We start from the raw sequence: 18,535 nt of genomic DNA, 5'->3' as shown, positions 1-18,535 counted from the left end.
GCTACTTGAAAGTGCCCTTTAAGTGATTCAGAGAATCTTAGAGTTGGAAAGCAATCCCAGGCTAAACATACCTGTCTCCTTCAAGCACTCCTCGTATGGCTGTTTCCAGACCCTTGATCAACTTGATCTAGACATTTGACTTCTGTTGATGCTGCCTAGAATAGCATTAACTTTTTTTTTTTGCTGCTACATCATACTGTGGGCTCATAATAAAAAAATCCTTCAGGTAGCACCTTAAAGACCAACTGAGGAATTCATTGCGGCAGACGCAAGGAAAAAAAGAGGAGTAGTGCTTTACATCAAGGAAAAATGGAATCCAGAGCTTTTATGGACAGATAAGGAAGGGAGAATTGTGATAGTGAAAACAACAATCGAAGGTGAGAAATGGGTTTGGGTGGGCCTATACGCCCCCAATGGGAGCAAGACAACCTTCCTAGAAAAACTGGAAGTTCAATTAATGAATCAAATCGATGTCAAATACATAATAATGCGGGACATGAATGGAATTATTGACCCAGAATTTGATAAAAATGGAAATAAAGGAAGGAAAAGAGTAACGAAATTACCTAAAAAATTTACCGAATTGACAAGAAATTATAACTTATTGGATGCATGGAGGCACAAGAACCCCATAAAAAAAGAATTTACTCATATATCAGCCCGTCACCAGACAGCAAGTAGAATAGATATGATATGGTTATCAAAAGAACTAGCATTAAGAGTACAAAAGGTAGAAATTGGCCCCCAAACTATATCAGATCACAATCCAGTGACCATGATTTTAAAAGAAGGGGAAAAAGTAAATAGTTGGAGATTAAACGTATTTATGTTAAAAGACCCAAAAATAATAAAAGAAGCAAACAAGAAGCTTAAGGAATTCCTTGATCTGAATAATAACGGTGAGGTAGAATTATCTACAGTTTGGGATGCGGGGAAGGCGTTTATGTGGGGGGTATTTTATCCAGCAGAGCGCAATATTGAGGAAATCCGAAAGGTCAAAAAAAGAAAATCTTTTGCAAGAAATTAAGAGAAAGGAAAAAATACTATATAAGAAATATGATAAGCGGACAGAACAAGAATTGAAAATTTTAAGATCAGAATTTGAAAGGATAATTGATCAGGAGCTCGAAAGACAATTACAAATATGGAAGTATAGGAATTTTGAATGGGCAAACAAGCCGAATAAATTATTGATGTGGCAAATCAAAAAAAGGAGAAATGAGAGAATAATAAATAGGATCAAATCGGGAGACAATTTTTTTGATAAAACAGAGGAGATCATGAAAGCATTTCACAAATTTTACGAATCATTATATCAAAAAGAAGAGATAAATCATCAAGAAATTGATGAGTTTTTTAAAAAATACCAACTGCCGCAAATCCCACCGGAAAAAATAAGATCTTTGAACAGAGAAATAACACCCCTCGAAATAGGAGAGGTAATAAAAGCTATGAAAAAAGGAAAAGCCCCGGGACCGGACGGATTCCCAATAGAATATTACAAAATATTTCAAGAAACCTTATTAGCCCCACTTAAAGACCTAATGAATAATATTCTAATAAAAGGAATTACCCCCAAAACATGGACAGAAGCTCAAATCATATTAATACCCAAATCAAAAACAGATATGGATTTGCCAGATAATTATAGACCAATCTCACTATTAAATAGTGATTATAAAATCTTTACCAAAATTATAGCTAATAGATTGAATATTATATTGGAAGAATTAATACACAAAGATCAGGCCGGATTTGTAAAAGGAAGATTTGCCAAAGATAACATTAGGAACATAGTGAACATTTTGGAGAATCGGAGAGACAAAGGAGCAGCCCTCTTGGCCATTGATGCGGTGAAGGCTTTTGATAGAGTTTCCTGGATATTTATGATAAAAACAATAGAAAAATTAAAATTGGGTGAATATCTAGAAGGTGCAATAAAAGCAATATATAAGACTCAGAAAGCCAGTATTTTAATAAATGGAAGACCAACTAAGAAAATAAATATAGAGAGAGGCACTAGACAAGGTTGCCCATTGTCGCCTATCCTTTTTATATTAACACTGGAAATTTTATTTAAAAATTTGAGAGAGGAGGAAAATATTAAAGGAATAGTAATTGGGGGGGGGAGTTTAAAGTAAAGGCTTTCGCAGATGATATTATAATAACCACTGAAGATCCAATTCAAAGTATCCCTGCGGCAATAGAAAAAATTAAGGAATATGGGAAGCTAGCAGGTTTGTAAATAAACTATGAGAAAACCAAAATGTTGGTGAAAAAATTGGAAAATAAAGAGATGCAGGAACTCCAAGAAAAAACAGGCCTAAAAATTGATAAAAGATTAAAATATCTAGGCATCCACACAACAATTAAAGGGATAGACTTGGTGCAAGAAAATTATAAAGAAACTTGGAAAAAAATAAAGAAAAATTTTGAAGTATGGAGTAAATTGAAATTATCAATTATGGGACGAATCTCACTGATCAAAATGTGTGTGATCTCTAAAATGAACTATTTCAAAATCTTCCGATTTTAGGAAAAGAAATTTTTTTCAAAGAATGGAGAAAAGATGTGGTAAGGTTCATTTGGAATGGGAAAAGACCGAGGGTAAAATATACAATTGTTGTTGTTGTTTAGTCGTTTAGTCGTGTCCGACTCTTCGTGACCCCATGGACCATAGCACGCCAGGCACTCCTGTCTTCCACTGCCTCCCGCAGTTTGGTCAAACTCATGTTCGTAGCTTCGAGAACACTGTCCAACCATCTTGTCCTCTGTCGTCCCCTTCTCCTAGTGCCCTCCATCTTTCCCAACATCAGGGTCTTTTCCAAGGATTCTTCTCTTCTCATGAGGTGGCCAAAGTATTGGAGCCTCAGCTTCACGATCTGTCCTTCCAGGGAGCACTCAGGGCTGATTTCCTTAAGAATGGATAGGTTTGATCTTCTAGCAGTCCATGGGACTCTCAAGAGTCTCCTCCAGCACCATAATTCAAAAGCATCAATTCTTCGGCGATCAGCCTTCTTTATGGTCCAGCTCTCACTTCCATACATCACTACTGGGAAAACCATAGCTTTAACTATACGGACCTTTGTCGGCAAAGTGATGTCTCTGCTTTTTAAGATGCTGTCTAGGTTTGTCATTGCTTTTCTCCCAAGAAGCAGGCGTCTTTTAATTTCGTGACTGCTGTCACCATCTGCAGTGATCAAGGAGCCCAAGAAAGTAAAATCTCTCACTGCCTCCATTTCTTCCCCTTCTATTTGCCAGGAGGTGATGGGACCATGATCTTGGTTTTTTTGATGTTGAGCTTCAGACCATATTTTGCGCTCTCCTCTTTCACCCTCATTAAAAGGTTCTTTAATTCCTCCTCGCTTTCTGCCATCAAGGTTGTGTCATCTGCATATCTGAGGTTGTTGATATTTCTTCCGGCAATCTTAATTCCGGCTTGGGATTCATCTAGTCCAGCCTTTCGCATGATGAATTCTGCATATAAGTTAAATAATGCCTTGTCGTGGCGAAGGGGCTTGAATAACTCAGAGAAGCTATGAGCTATGCCATGCAGGGCCACCCAAGATGGACAGGTCATAGTGGAGAGTTTTGACTAAACGTAATCCACCTGGAGAAGGAACTGGCAAGCCACTCCAGTATCCCTGCCAAGAAAACTCCATGGACAAAATATACAATTATGATTGACCAAAGAAACGGGAGGTTTCGGTTTACCGGATCTCGAAACCTATCATGATGCTGCGGCCATCACTTGGATCAAAGACTGGATAGAGCTTAAGAACTCGGACCTCTTGGATTTGGAAGGCCAAGGGTTGCCATTTAGGTGGCATTTTTATTTACTGAAAGACAAGATAAGTAATAGGAATATTTTTATGGTTACAGGTAGGTAGCCGTGATGGTCTGGGTCGAAGTAAAATAAAAAAATTCCTTCAGTAGCACCTTAAAGACCAACTAAGTTTTTATTTTGGTATGAGCTTTCGTGTGCATGCACACTTCTTCAGATACAGTGAAATGGGAGTCCCCAGGCACTTATGTAGAGAAGGGGTGGGGATGGGTGGGGATGGGGAGGGGGGATCACTCAGAAGGGTGGTGGAAATGGGTGATTGACTGACTGATAGCTGTTGATGACCGAAAACGACTGCAAATGGTTTTGCATGAAAAAGCATGGGTTGAGATGGCTGAAGATCTTCATCTCAACCCTTGCTTTTTCATGCAAAACCATTTGCAGTCGTTTCCGGTCATCAACAGCTATCAGTCAGTCAATCACCCATTTCCACCACCCTTCTGAGTGATCCCCCCTCCCCATCCCCACCCATCCCCACCCCTCCCCACCCCTTCTCTACATAAGTGCCTGGGGACTCCCATTTCACTGTATCTGAAGAAGTGTGCATGCACACGAAAGCTCATACCAAAATAAAAACTTAGTTGGTCTTTAAGGTGCTACTGAAGGAATTTTTTAAGAATATTTTTATGTTCAATCTAATTAGGAAATCCCTATACCTAGTTTGGCAAAAGTATAAAAGATATTTTGAGCCTAAGACCCCTTGGTGGGTCTCGCCACTAGAATTAGTCGCAGTTAGAAGAACAAATATGGAAAATACCTGGCCCACTTACAAAACAATATTGGAAGAAAAAGAAGGAACAATAAAGTTAAAGGACTATTCGGAACTAAAAACTTATTTGACCTCTTGGCTACAATATTTTCAAATACATCAAAGATTGCAATTAGATTAAAAAAATAGGATTTGAAAATAAAATATCAAAATTGGAAGAGATTTTATTGGTAAACCAAGATAAATATATTTTAAAAATGTATCAAATTATGCTAAAATGGAAGACAGAAGAGGAGATGACCAAAGATTATATGATTAAGTGGGGCCAAGATTTGGGAAAATTAATCCCAATACAAAAATGGGAGAACTTATGGAAACGTGACTCAAACTTCACACCTAACTACGACTTGAAAGAAAATATCCTAAAAATGCTGAACAGATGGCACTTGACGCCACTAAAACTGTCAAAAATCTATCCAGGGGTTAGTAACCTATGCTGGAGGTGCAACAAGGAAATTGGTTCATTTATCCATATGTGGTGGAACTGCAGCATAATCAAGGGGTTTTGGGAAATGTTATACAAAGAATTTAAAAAAATATTGAAATACTCCATTAAGAAAAGTCCGGAAATGTTTCTTTTGGGAATGTTACCGGAGGATGTCAAACCGAAGGATAGGTGCATAATAAGTTATGCAGTAGCAGCCGCCAGGCTGCTAGTTGCAAAAAATTGGAAAACCTCAGAAATTCCCAGTAGAGAGGAGTGGCAAATCAAGGTACTACAATATTACAGATTAGCGATGAGATATGAAGAACTCAAAGGAACAGACTCAGAAACAACCATAAAAATTTGGAAACCATTTATTAATTATATAAAAGATAAAATGGAAACCCCAAACCTGATCTCAGATATCTAAAGGTTCTATCATAAGTATAACTGTAAACGATTTTCATCTATATGTCATCGATAGTTTGTGTAACATGACTGGTAGTGTGTAATATCTTATATGGAAATTAGGGAGAAGCCCAGTACAGGATAGGACGTCTTGAGGGACGAGGGGTAGGGAGGGATAGGAGGGGGGAAAGTTGGGAGGGCTGGGGGGGAAGAATAATCACATGACATCTCTATTATTGTTGTATATCTTTTTAATCATTTGTACATTATTGTTCCTTTTTTGAAACCAATAAAGATTTTTCTAAAAAAAAAAGACCAACTAAGTTTTTATTTTGGTATGAGCTTTCGTGTGCATACACACTTCTTCAGATACAGTACACTGAAACAGAAGAGCCAGACCCTTATGTATTTTCAGAGGGTGGTGGGGGTGCGTGGGAATGGGTGATGGGCTGATAGGAGTGGTAAACCTGTTGATGGCTGTTAACGACTGCAATAGGTCCTGCAGGGAAAAAGCAAGGGCTGAGGTGCTAAAGATAGCTTGATCATGCATAATGAGATAAGAATCCTATGTCTTTGTTCATCCCAGGTGGCTCCATGGTTTTCAGCTTGGTAATGAGTTCCAATTCAGCAACTTCCCTTTCCAGTCTGTTTCTGAAATTTTTTTGTAATAAAACAGCTGCTTTGAGATCTTGTATAGAATGTCCTGGGAGATTGAAGTGTTCTCCTACTGGTTTTTCAGTCTTATGGTTCCTGATGTCAGATTTATGTCCATTTATCCTTTGGCGTAGGGTTTGGCCTGTTTGTCCAATATAGAGAGCTGAAGGGCACCGTTGGCATTTGATGGCATACACAATGTTAGAAGATGAGCAATTAAATAGTCCTGAGATGGTATGTTGGATGTTGTTGGGGCCAGTAATGGTGTTGTCCGGGTGTATGTGGCAGCAAAGTTGGCATCTGGGTTTATTGCAGGCTCTGGTACCAGTGTCCGTGTTAAGTCTGGTGGTTGTATTATTGTGGGTGAGGAGTTGTTTAAGATTGGGTGGCTGTCTGTAGGCAATGAAAGGTCTTCCTCCCAGAGCTTGAGAAAGGGAGCTGTCATTGTCCAGGAGAGGCTGTAGATCTCTGATGATGTGTTGTACTGTTTTAACTTGGGAGCTGTATGTGATGCCTAGTGGTGTTCTGTTATTTTCTTTTTTGGGTCTGTCTTGCAGCAGGTTCTCTCTAGGTATCAGTCTGGCTCTGTTGATCTGTTGTTTAACTTCATCAGGTGGATATTTTAGTTCTAAAAAGGTTTGCTGTAGATCTCTTAGGTGAGATTCTCTGTCTGTAGAGTTGGAACAGATGCGGTTGTAACGTAGGGCCTGGCTGTATACGATGGATTGTTTGGTATGTTTGGGATGGTAGCTAGAAGCATGGAGATATGTTTGTCGGTCAGTTGGTTTTCTGTATAAGGTGGTGTCTATACATCCATCCTGTATTTTTATAGTAGTGTCCAAAAAATGTATTTCTTGCATAGATTGGTTCATTGTTAGGTTGATGGTGGGGTGAAAGTCATTGAATGTCTGGTGGAAGGTTTCCAGGGTCTGTTGTCCATGTGTCCAGATAATAAAAATATTGTCAATGTATCGTAGGTACAAGAGAGGTTTGAGTGGGTAGGAGTCTAGGAAATGTTGTTCTAAATCTGCCATGAAGATGTTGGCATACTGTGGGGCCATGCGGGTGCCCATGGCTGTGCCGCTGATCTGGAGGAACAGGTCATCACCAAATTTGAAGTGGTTGTGGGTAAGGACAAAGTGGCCGAGTTTGGTAGCAAAGTCCGCTATGGTTTTATCTGAAATGGTGTTCCTTATGGCTTGTAAACCATCATTGTGTGGGATGTTGGTGTATAGAGATTCCACATCCATAGTGGCTAGTATAGTATTGTTAGGAAGATTGTTCAAAGATTGTATTTTCCTCAGAAAATCTGTGGTGTCATGTACGTAGCTGGGAGCACTGATAGCATATGGTTTCAGAACAGAGTCCATATAGCCGGAAACACCCACTGTAATGGTGCCAAAACCTGAGATGATGGGGCGTCCTGGATTTCCTGGTTTGTGTATTTTAGGTAGAAGATAGAAAGTTCCTGGTCGAGGTTCCGCTGGTGTGTTTGTGAGGATCTGTTCTTGGATGTGTAGGGGTAGCTCCTTAACAATCTTGTTCAGTTCTTTTTTGTATGCTTGTGTGGGGTCTGAGTCCAATTTAAGCTCATGTTAAGCTTGTGGTCCACCAAGATCCCTAGATCCTTTTCACATGTACTGCTATTAAGCCAGGTGTCCCCCATCCTATATTTGTGCATCTGAATCCAGTTTCTCATCAATCCTTGACATGTAAGACCATATGAATTCAGCGCAGAAACACCTCCACCTCGAGTCTCTTAATCAGTTCACTAAACAGACAGAAAAGTCTCTTTGCCCCTTTCAACCAAGTGACCATAGAAACCATTAGGAATCCAGTGTCCTGTCAGAAAGAAGGGCAGTATACAAATTTAATTAATGGAGGAGGAGGAGGAGGAGGAGGAGGAAACAGCCACTTGAGTTTGCCGAAAGCTGGTCTCTGATTTTCTTTTAGTGAATTATCTTCACTCCTCTGATTTCGTAAACTTTTGCTTTAAAAGTCTCCAATTCCGGAATGACCCCCTTTCTCATTTTCTCCAGTCTCCATATCTTACTATCTGATTGCCGTTAGCCACGTAGCTAGCGAGAAAGGATAAGCCTGCCTATCAGATCTCAAGTCTAGACTGTGGCTTCCTAGGGATGGTGGAATCCAGAGGGTGGAGGTCATAAAAGCTAAGGGGTCAATAGACTGAAGAGTTAAGCGCCAGGCATCTCCCTCCTTGGCAAGCATCAAGATGTGGAGACTCCGCCAGGCTCTTCTGCTGCTGCTGCTGTCCGTCTCCTTGGCTCAAACAGGTGAGTACAAGCACCATGGCAGATGATGCACCATGGCATTTATTCTCTCTGAAATCCTCCTCCCAGTGGTCATTCCTCCTCTGATCACAATTTGACTCTTTTGTCCCAGGCACGGTGTTTCTCTTCAAGGGACTCCCACGTGGCAGGGGTGATGTTGCTAGCAGACACCTTTGTAATGCAGAGTTGGTCCGCCAATCATAATAATGACATTATGAGACTCGTATCTCAATTCCAAAATGAGCCACTCTTGGTAGTCTGTGCAGGAGAATCCTGAGCTAGTGGATGAAGGGGTTTTCTTATGGCTGCTCTTTACTTTTGCTTCGCTAACTTCCTTGCTAGGAAAACCAATTGTAAGCTCATCGGGACGGTGACCTGTCCCTTTTGTCCCCCAATAACTTTGAATGTGTGACAGGCTCTCTGGAACATGCAAGGAGTAGCAGCAGGAGCTGATCTCTGCATACGGTTCTTGCAGATCCATTGCGGAGTCAGATTGTTGGGGGGCACAAAGCCAAGCCCCACTCCAGACCCTACATGGCTCACTTGATGGATCCCAAGGGCTGGTTCTGTGGCGGATTCCTGGTGGCACCCCAGTGGGTAATGACGGCTGCGCACTGCAATCGGTAAGTATCACAAATCCCTCCTTGATTTTTAGCAGTGATGGTCATAGAATCATAGACCTGTACAGTTGGAAGGGACTCCAAGGGTCATCTGGTCAGCTAAAGCACCCATGACAGGTGGCACCCTAACCATGAAGGCCAAGCTGGTTGCATGGACGCACCAAGGGATGGGGTGGAGCCTGGTCTTTTGCATGGGGGCCGGGAGGGGATTGAGTCCTGGGATCTCCGATACTAACTGATGCTCTGTTTCCAGCAACTATAGGGTCACCTTGGGGGCACATAACATCTCCGATGATGAAGAACCCTCTCAGCAAGTGTTCAGCATTGAGGCTAACTACGCGCACCCAGAATATATAAAATATTACCAAAATAATGAACTCATCATATACAACGATATCCGTCTGCTCAAGGTAGCTTGCTCCAAGCAATCTCTCCTTCTATCTGTCTCCTGAGGTCAGTGATCCTGAAAGCAGAAGGAGCCAAGTGTCTCCCTCCGTCCCAATGTGTGCAGCATAATAATGAACTAGACAAGGTGCAGTTTTCCCTGGCATTGGGGGACCAAAAGTCTCTTCCGTGGCAGCCCTGAAATCATCACATTCAGAGTAGGCGGATGCATGTAGGAGTTTTTATCTAATTTTGAGAATATTGTTCTAAAAGTGGTTTCAGTTGTATTCTTTTAGTATTGAAATGTTTGCCACAAAGCAGGTGGGGTGGGGGTGGGGGGTGCAGTGGAGAAGCCCCATCGCATTCACAAGACTCTTGCTGGTGCAACCATCCAGTTCAGGGGTCAGCAAACTTTTCAGCAGGGGGCCAGTCCACTGTCCCTCAGACCTTGTGGGGGCCCCCACATATAACCCATTTTAAATAAAAGGACACATTCTGCTCATGTAAAAACATGCTGATTCCCAGACGATCCGCGGGCCGGATTTAGAAGGCGATTGGGCCGCATCTGGCCCCCGGGCCTTAGTTTCAGGACCCTTAACTAGTTGAATGTGGGCCATTAATACTACCCATACTGTATTATTAGCATTCAGTATTATTAATATAGTCTGGTACTCCCCCCCCCAAAGTGCCCCATTTTAGGGGCACCAGACTTCCCCAAGGACTTCCTTGAGTAACACTAAATCAATGAGCTCTCCCCCATCTCTCCTTTCCACAGCTGAATTCCAACGCTACTCTGAATGAATATGTTGACATCCTGAACTTACCCAACTCCAAAGGTGACCTCTCCAATGGGACCCCCTGCAGTGTGGCAGGATGGGGCCGGGTTTACACAGACTGGTCACCAGACACACTATATGAGACCAATGTCACCATCTCTGGCTGTAGTCGGCACGGGATACCGTATCCTAACATCGATGGTGGGAAGGTCTGTGCTGGGAGACTCAACAAGCCAGGGACTGTTTTCAAGGTGAGAGTCAGCAGAAGCAGTGAGTGGCAGGATCAGAGGTGGGGGAGCTGCACGCCTTCCCCAGTTATGGATCCCACCCTTCTAAGGGATCCTTCTCTCCAGCAGAAGATACATGGGCAGATGCTGGTCTACTTATACCTGGTCTCAGGGACTTAGGAAGGGGGATACGGGGTGTGTGGTTCACCCCGGGTGTCATCCCTGAGGGGTGACAGAAAGGCACACCACGGGGGGCAGCACTTACCATGGGGCCTGGCCAGAAGCATGCCTGAGCCACTCTTCTCTCCTGGGAGTGACGTGGTGGCTCGGGGCTGCGTGCTGCCCGAAACGGCAGCGTGGGGCTTGTGTCCACCAGACAGACTCCGTGGGCAGCTCTCTGCAGCGCCCCCCTGGGCAGATCGTGGCACCACTCCCCTGGGAGGCTTGCCCAGCCCCCCCATGCTTGGATAGCCATGGGGCCCCTGTGGGCAGCTTACCCTGCCCCCACTGCTTCGGGTGCCAGAGCAGCTAGCTATGCCCCTGCCTGGCCTGACCAACCCAGTGGCTTCATAGAATGTATGCCAGTTCCCAGGGGTGGATTATGCTCTTCACGTTTGTGCTTCACACTGGCTCCAAGGGTCCCCAAAAGGGAAGCTGGAGTTATTTAGGCTTGCATCCTGCTAAGGGCTCCTTTTCCAGGAGAAAACCGCTCTGTGGAGCTGAATCTGAGCAAACAAGAAAGGAGTTTTCTGCATATTGCTGTTTGTTCCGATTTAGAGCTAAAGAGCTGGTTTTCCCTGGAAAAGGAGTGGGGCAAGGAGGAAACTGCTCAGACGGGACAAGCAAGCCCTATATCCTACTGACCCACTGAACCCACTGATTTCAGACCCACTGAAATCAACATTCGTTGTGTCTCATAGTATCATGGGATGCCGCCCTGGGTCAGGTTCACATTTTGAACACAAGCAGAGCTAATTTAGGCTTTCTGAACTAATAGTGGAACTGAAATTTGGCTGTCTTTGATCATATATTTATCTTTGGCCAAATAGTACAAGGAGTACATTAGCAGAAAGATATAAATGCATATGTTGGCAAAACTAACATACTAAATTGTGTTTGATTAGAAAGACATTGCCTACCAAAATGTGTATATTAGGGGAAATGTCCACAAAGATCTCCACTCAGAATTGACAGATCCAAACAACCACAACCCAGCACTTTGCCCTGGTTCAAGCTCCAGAGTTCACCACGAGGTGGATCCAAATCTTCCCCCAGCTGCAATCTTTTTTCTCTCCTCTTTACAGGGCGATTCGGGTGGCCCCTTGGTGTGCAATCGTGTGGCACAGGGAATCGTCTCGTATGGCTCTTCCTGCCCTCCATCAGTTTACACTCGCGTCTACCACTACCATTTTTGGATCAAGAAAATCATGAAATTGTGAACAGAAGAAGCAACTGCAGTGACACTGTGGCTTCTTCTTGTTCTAATGCTTCTGCTTGCATGAATAACCTGCTTGGCTTGCATTCTGCAACAAAACGCACACACAGAGAGAGAGACCCCGTCAATGGCTGCGAAAAAGGAAAATCTGTCAGATGTTTTATACAGGATGGTGTTTGGGCAAGTGCCTTCACTGCCTCCCATCCCCTTAAAGAAAATCCCTCTCACCCTCTTGCCCCCTTGTTTCCACCCTTGTTTCCCAGCAGCCCTCTTCCTGGGATCTTTGCTCCTCCAGGTCTCCTGTCCTCAGGTGCCCCAAAGTCCTTTCCTTTCCCCATATGCCTGGAACTCTCTCCCTGAGCTCCACAGACCTCCAGCTCCCTCTAGCAACTCCTTCCTTCCCCCTTCCTTCCCCTAATGCAGGGATGGAGGGCCTGTGGCCCCCAGATGCTGAAGCCCAGCAACATCTGGAGACTGTCCAAATGTTTGGATAGATAATGTTCCTTTAGATCAGGAGGGAAGGACCTGTGACTCCCTAAATGTTGCTGGACTCCAACTCCCATCAGTCCTGGGTAGTTTAGCCAATTGTGAGGGTTGATGGGAGTTGAAGTCCATCAGCATCTGGAAGGCCAAAATATCAGCCACCTCTGCTTTTGAGAATTCCTTTGGCTCTTCCTCCCAGAGCCCCGCAGACCTGCCATTGGAACCTGCATTTTGGGACAAGGTCAGGTCCAGCCCCTTGAGGTTGAGGAATGTGGGATGTCGTCCTCTCAGCCAACAGGGAAGGATTGTATCCCATTTCTAAAGGGTTTCCTCTGTGCATTTCATCAGCCCCCCCCCCAAGGCCATTCTAACCTCTAGGATTCCTAGATGCAGATCTAAAACACACTGGCACCCACAACATCTCACAATTAACCATTTCACAAAATAAACTCCCCTAAGCTGTGGGTTGTTGCAATGTATTGTGGCGATGGAGGAGACATTTAATTCAGCCTGGCTTGAATGTTGAACCTCCCCCATTCACACTTTCTGAAAGAAGGTTCACACCAAAAACAGGCATCCTCCAAGATTCACATTTCTCCAGATTTTGCAAATTAGGTCTCTAGCCAAGTCAAGTTTATGTGAATGCACATACCTGTAATGGGGGTAAAGTGTGTGTTTTGATGCATATAATAGCTATAAAAAAGCATACAAAATGCATTATCTTAGGCCAAATTGCTTTGCAAAAAATGTGAATATTTGTCACAATGGCAAACAAAAGTGTGTATCAAAAGAAATTCACATTAAAATGCTGATGAATTTTCTTGAGCTTTCATTGTTTTTTGTTTTTTTAAAAAAACAGAACCCTTCAAACTTACACAGATATGTCAATAACTGAATTTAGGATTTGAAAAAGAAGAAACTGGGAGGCATAAAAGTGGACAATTTGTCTATCCATTCACCCAGAACAGGGAAATCTAAAGGAGCTGAGCAGGGCCCACTATGGAAGGCATCTCTCCCCAGGGATGAAAGTGGTTGAAAGAGGGGCGATGGGCGATAAAAAGGAAGTTGGAAGGCAAAGTCAGGAGGGTTAAATCACACAAGAACACTTGGGAGTTGTTTAGAAACACAAGAGGGTTGGAAGTTTGGAAGGAGAGCATTGCACAGATCAGGAAAGGTGCCGTGAGGACTGAGAGGATGCCAGCGTGGTTAAGCAGCATGGAAGACACTGTTAAGAGGCAGCACGACTCTGGATAGTAGCCACACGAGTCCCCCGTTGTGCTTGTTCTAGGGTCTTGCTTGTGAGTTTCCTATAGGGGCACCTGCTTGGCCACTGGGAGAAGATGATGCTGGATTTGATGGGACCATGACCTAACCAAGGAGGGTTCTTGTTTGTTTGTTTGTTTAGGCAGACAAATAATAAGAATCGCCACGTATTGGCCATGTTGTCTGGGCCTGATGGGCGTTGGGGTCCAAAAACGTCTGGAAGGTAGCAGGTTCGCCTCCCCTGATCCAGAGGACAACGAGGAGATCTGTGGAACTTTGGTCAGTCCAGACATTTGGACAACGGTGGGGAACCTTTGGTCCTCCAGAGCTTACTGGACTCCCATCAGCTGCAGCAAACATGGCCAATGGCCAGGGATAATAGGCGCATTGTTGCTTTTGCTCCCCTGTTTGGGCCAAGGAGCAGGAGCGCAAGAGGCTGTCAGAATCTCCACATCTTCATGCTTGCCAAGGAAGGAGGTGCCTGGTGCTTAACTTTTCAGCCTCTTGACCCCGTAGCGTTCATTGGCACCGCCTTCCCCAGCAAGCCACAATCTAGTCAACTGTGTGATGCAGCAGCAAAAAAAGAAAGCTAACACTATTCTAGGCTGCATCAACAGAAGTATGATGTCCAGATGAGCGGAAGTCATAGTCCTACTCTATTCTGCCTTGGTCAAACCACACCTGGAATGCTGTGTCCAGTTCTGGGCATCCCCTGCTCAACGAGACCACTGAAGGGAAGGGGGTTGATAGGCATCACTTGTGGTGAGGGTGTGTCTCCATTAGTTCCAGATGAGGACAGGAAGAGCTGCTGGGACGATGTTCATGCATTTGGTCAGTGTCCTGCCAGCCAAAGCAGCACCTTTCTCTGCCAAGCCTGCTCTGACCCTGCTGCTTGCCTGACTCTTGCATGCGCACCAACCGCCCTGAAAAGGCCCTGACCATCCCGAAAACCCTTTCCTTTGGCTCTTCCTCCCAGAGCCCCACAGACCTGTCATTGGAACCTGCATTTTGGGACAAGGTCAGGTCGAGCCCCTTGAGGTTGAGGAATGTGGGACGTAGGCCTCTCAGCCAAGAGGGAAGCATTCTATCCCATTTCCAAAGGGTTTCCTCTGTGCATTTCATCAGCCTCCGAAAGACTACCCTAACCTCTAGGATTCCTGGTTACAGGTAGGTAGTCGTGTTGGTCTGACATAGTCGAAACAACCCCCCAAAAAATTCCTTCCAGTAGCACCTTTGTTGCTGTTTAGTCGTTTAGTCGTGTCCGACTCTTCATGACCCCATGGACCAGAGCACGCCAGGCACTCCTGTCTTCCACTGCCTCCCGCAGTTTGGTCAAACTCATGTTCATAGCTTCGAGAACACTGTCCAACCATCTCATCCTCTGTCGTCCCCTTCTCCTAGTGCCCTCAATCTTTCCCCAACATCAGAGTCTTTTCCAGGGAGTCTTCTTTTCTCATGAGGTGGCCAAAGTATTGGAGCCTCAGCTTCACGATCTGTCCTTCCAGTGAGCACTCAGGGCCGATTTCCTTCAGAATGGAGAGGTTTGATCTTCTTGCAGTCCATGGGACTCTCAAGAGTCTCCTCCAGCACCATAATTCAAAAGCATCAATTCTTCGGCGATCAGCCTTCTTTCTAAGTAGCACCTTAGAGACCAACTAAGTTTGTCATTGGTATGTCATTGGTATGTTCATGTACACGAAAGCTCATACCAATGCCAAACTTAGTTGGTCTCTAAGATGCTACTGGAAGGAATTTTTTTATTTTGTTTCATCTAGGATTCCTGGACACTGTTCCGAGAGACCTTGGCACCCCCCAAAACGGCACGCATTTCACGATTTACCGTTTCACAAAACAAACTCCTCTAGGCTGCGGGTTGTTATGACATATCGTAGGGATGGAGGAGATATTTCATTCAGCCTCGATTGAAAGCTGAACCTACACTTTCTGAAACAATGCATAAACCAAAACACAGCCATTTTCCAAAGTTCACATTTCTCCAATTTTTGCAATTCAGGTCTCCAGTCAAGTCACATGTATGTGAATGCACATAATGGGAGTAAAGTGTGTCTGTTAATGCATATAACAGTTTTAAAAGGGGAGGGGAAAAACATTCATTTTAAAAGGGGTGGTTGGAGGATGGATGGCGGCTAACAGATTGAGATTGAATCCTGACAAGACAGAAGTACTGTTCATGGGGGACAGGAGGCAGGCAGGTGTGGAGGATTCCCTGGTTCTGAATGGGGTAACTGTGCCCCTGAAAGACCAGGTGCGCAGCCTGGGAGTCATTCTGGACTCACAGCTGTCCATGGAGGCACAGGTCAATTCTGTGTCCAGGGCAGTTGTCTATCAGCTCCATCTGGTATGCAGGATGAGACCCTCCCTGCCCGCAGACTGTCTCGCCAGAGTGGTGCATGCTCTAGTTATCTCTCACTTGGACTACTGCAATGCGCTCTACGTGGGGCTACCTTTGAAGGTGACTCAGAAACTGCAACTAATCCAGAATGTGGCAGCTAGTGACTGGGAGCGGCTGCCGAGACCACATAACACCGGTCCTGAAAGACCTACATTGGCTCCCAGTTATGTTTCTGAGCACAATTCAAAGTGTTCGTGCTGACCTTTCAAACCCTAAACGGCCTCGGTCCAGTATACCTGAAGGAGCGTCTCCACCCCCATCATTCTACCCGGACACTGAGGTCCAGCGGCGAGGGCCTTCTGGCTGTTCCCTCGCTACGAGAAGCCAAGTTACAGGGAACCAGGCAGAGGGCCTTCTCAGTAGTGGCACACACCCTGTGGAATGCCCTCCCACCAGAGGTCAAAGAGAACAACAATTACCAGACCTTTAGAAGGCATCTCAAGGCAGCCCTGTTTAGGGAAGCTTTTAATGTTTGATGGATTTCTGTATTTTAATATTTTGTTGGAAGCCGCCCAGAGTGGCTGGGGGAACCTGGCCAGATGGGTGGGGTATAAATAATATATTATTATTATTATTATTATTATTATTATTATTATTATTATTATTCCCAAAATGCATAATCTTAGGGCAAATTGCTTTGCAGAAAATGTGAATATTCGGCACAATTGCATACAAAAGTGTGTATCACAAGAAATTCACATTAAAATGCTGATGAATATTCACGAGTTTTTCCTTTTAAAAAAAAAAAAAGCCCGCAAACGTATACAGAACTTGGATAAAATAAAATAAAATCCTTCAGTAGCACTTTAAAGACCAACTAAGTTTTTTTTTAGTTGGTCTTTAAGGTGCTACTGAAGGAATTTTTTTATTTTGTTTTGACTCAGACCAACACGGCTACCTACCTGTAACTAGAATTTGGATAACTGGACTTAAATGGCAAACTTATGTGGATAACTGGGAATTGGAAAAAGAAGAAAGGGGCTAGGAGGGAAGAGGAAAACATGAATCAAAATTAAGGCACCAATTCATAAAATAATAGAATTGGAAGGTTGTTGTTGTTTAGTCGTTTAGTCGTGTCCGACTCTTTGTCACCCCATGGACCATAGCACGCCAGACACTCCTGTCTTCCACTGCCTCCCGCAGTTTGGTCAGACTCGTGTTGGTAGCTTTGAGAACACTGTCCAACCATCTCGTCCTCTGTCGTCTCCTTCTCCATCTTTCCCAACATCAGGATCTTTTCCAGGGAGTCTTCTCTTCTCATGAGGTGGCCAAATATTGGAGCCTCAGCTTCAGGATCTGTCCTTCCAGTGAGCACTCAGGGCTGATTTCCTTCAGAATGGTTTAGGTTTGGTCTTCATGGATCACTGCCTTGTCGTGGCGAAGGGGCTTGGATAACTCAGAGAAGCTAAGAGCTATGCCGTTCAGGGCCACCCAAGATGGACAGGTCATAGTGGAGAGTTTTGACCAAACGTGATCCACCTGGAGCAGGAACTGGCAAGCCACTCCAGTATCCCTGCAAGGGAAAACTCCATGGACAAAGACAACAGAGTTGGAAGGTACAAGGGGCATATAATACAACCCCCTGCAATGCAGGAATCTTTTGCCCAACGTGGGGCTCGAACCCACGACCCTGAGAGTGGCTCCCTATTTGTGGAATGCTCTCCCCAGAGAGGCTCGCCTGCCGCCTTCATTACATATCTGTGGCCTTTTAGATGTGTTTCCTGGAAGGGTTATTGGTTTGTTTTCATTCTTGTTTTTGTTTCATTGTGCATTCTTGCGATCTCATTTTGTATTGGATGAAGGGCTGGCATTACCCCCCAAATAATAATAATAATAATAATAATAATAATAATAATAATAATAATCTGGCTGGGTTTCCCCAACCACTCTGGGCGGCTTCCAGCAGAAATATTAAAATACAAAAACATGCAAAACAAGGTTCCAGTCTGCATTATCCTGCCTGCACCTGCAGCAGGTGTTCTCTCCCAGTATAATAATAATAATAATAATAATAATAATAATAATAATAATACATTACAAACTTTATTACTGTCATAGACTAGCATAAGATACAAACATGGAAATAAAAAGAGGTTTAGACTTAGAGAGGGAGAAAAGCAAAGAAAAGTGGTTATACCGGTAACTCACATAAAATTGTTGTTGTTGTTGTTGTTGTTAATAATAATAATACAGTTAAGTCCAGTTGCGAACGACTCTGAGGTTGCAGTGCTCATCTTGCTTTACTGGCCGAGTGAGCCGACGTTTGCCTGCAGACAGTTTTTCAAGGTCATGTGGCCAGCATGACTAAGCAGCTTCTGGGGAACCAGAGCAGCACACAGAAACGCCATTTACCTTCCCGCCGGAGTGGTACCTATTTATCTACTTCCACTTTGACGTGCTTTTGAACGGCTAGGTTGGCAGGAGATGGGACCAAGCAACAGGAGCTCACCCCATTGCAGGGATTCGAACCACCGACCTTCTGATTGGCAGGCCCCTAGGCTCAGTGGTTTAGACTACAGCGCCACCCATGTCCCCATTATTATT

At 44.1% G+C, this 18,535-nt stretch overlaps 1 protein-coding gene across 1 annotated transcript; it reads left to right on the top strand.

Moving 5' to 3' along the window:
• The first annotated feature begins 8,332 nt into the window (after positions 1 to 8,332).
• LOC118086035 (mast cell protease 1A-like) lies at positions 8,333 to 11,836 on the top strand. The gene is made up of 5 exons (XM_035117245.2): positions 8,333 to 8,393; positions 8,866 to 9,013; positions 9,264 to 9,420; positions 10,170 to 10,421; positions 11,702 to 11,836. Exons 1-5 carry the CDS (start codon positions 8,333 to 8,335, stop codon positions 11,834 to 11,836), a joined length of 753 nt encoding a protein of 250 aa, XP_034973136.1.
• Positions 11,837 to 18,535: the final 6,699 nt, after the last annotated feature.

The sequence above is a fragment of the Zootoca vivipara genome, chromosome 6 (assembly GCF_963506605.1).
Source record: "Zootoca vivipara chromosome 6, rZooViv1.1, whole genome shotgun sequence".
Lineage (NCBI taxonomy): Eukaryota > Metazoa > Chordata > Lepidosauria > Squamata > Lacertidae > Zootoca > Zootoca vivipara.
Note: the sequence above shows the minus strand (reverse complement) of the source record. Positions and strands in the feature narration are given on the sequence as shown.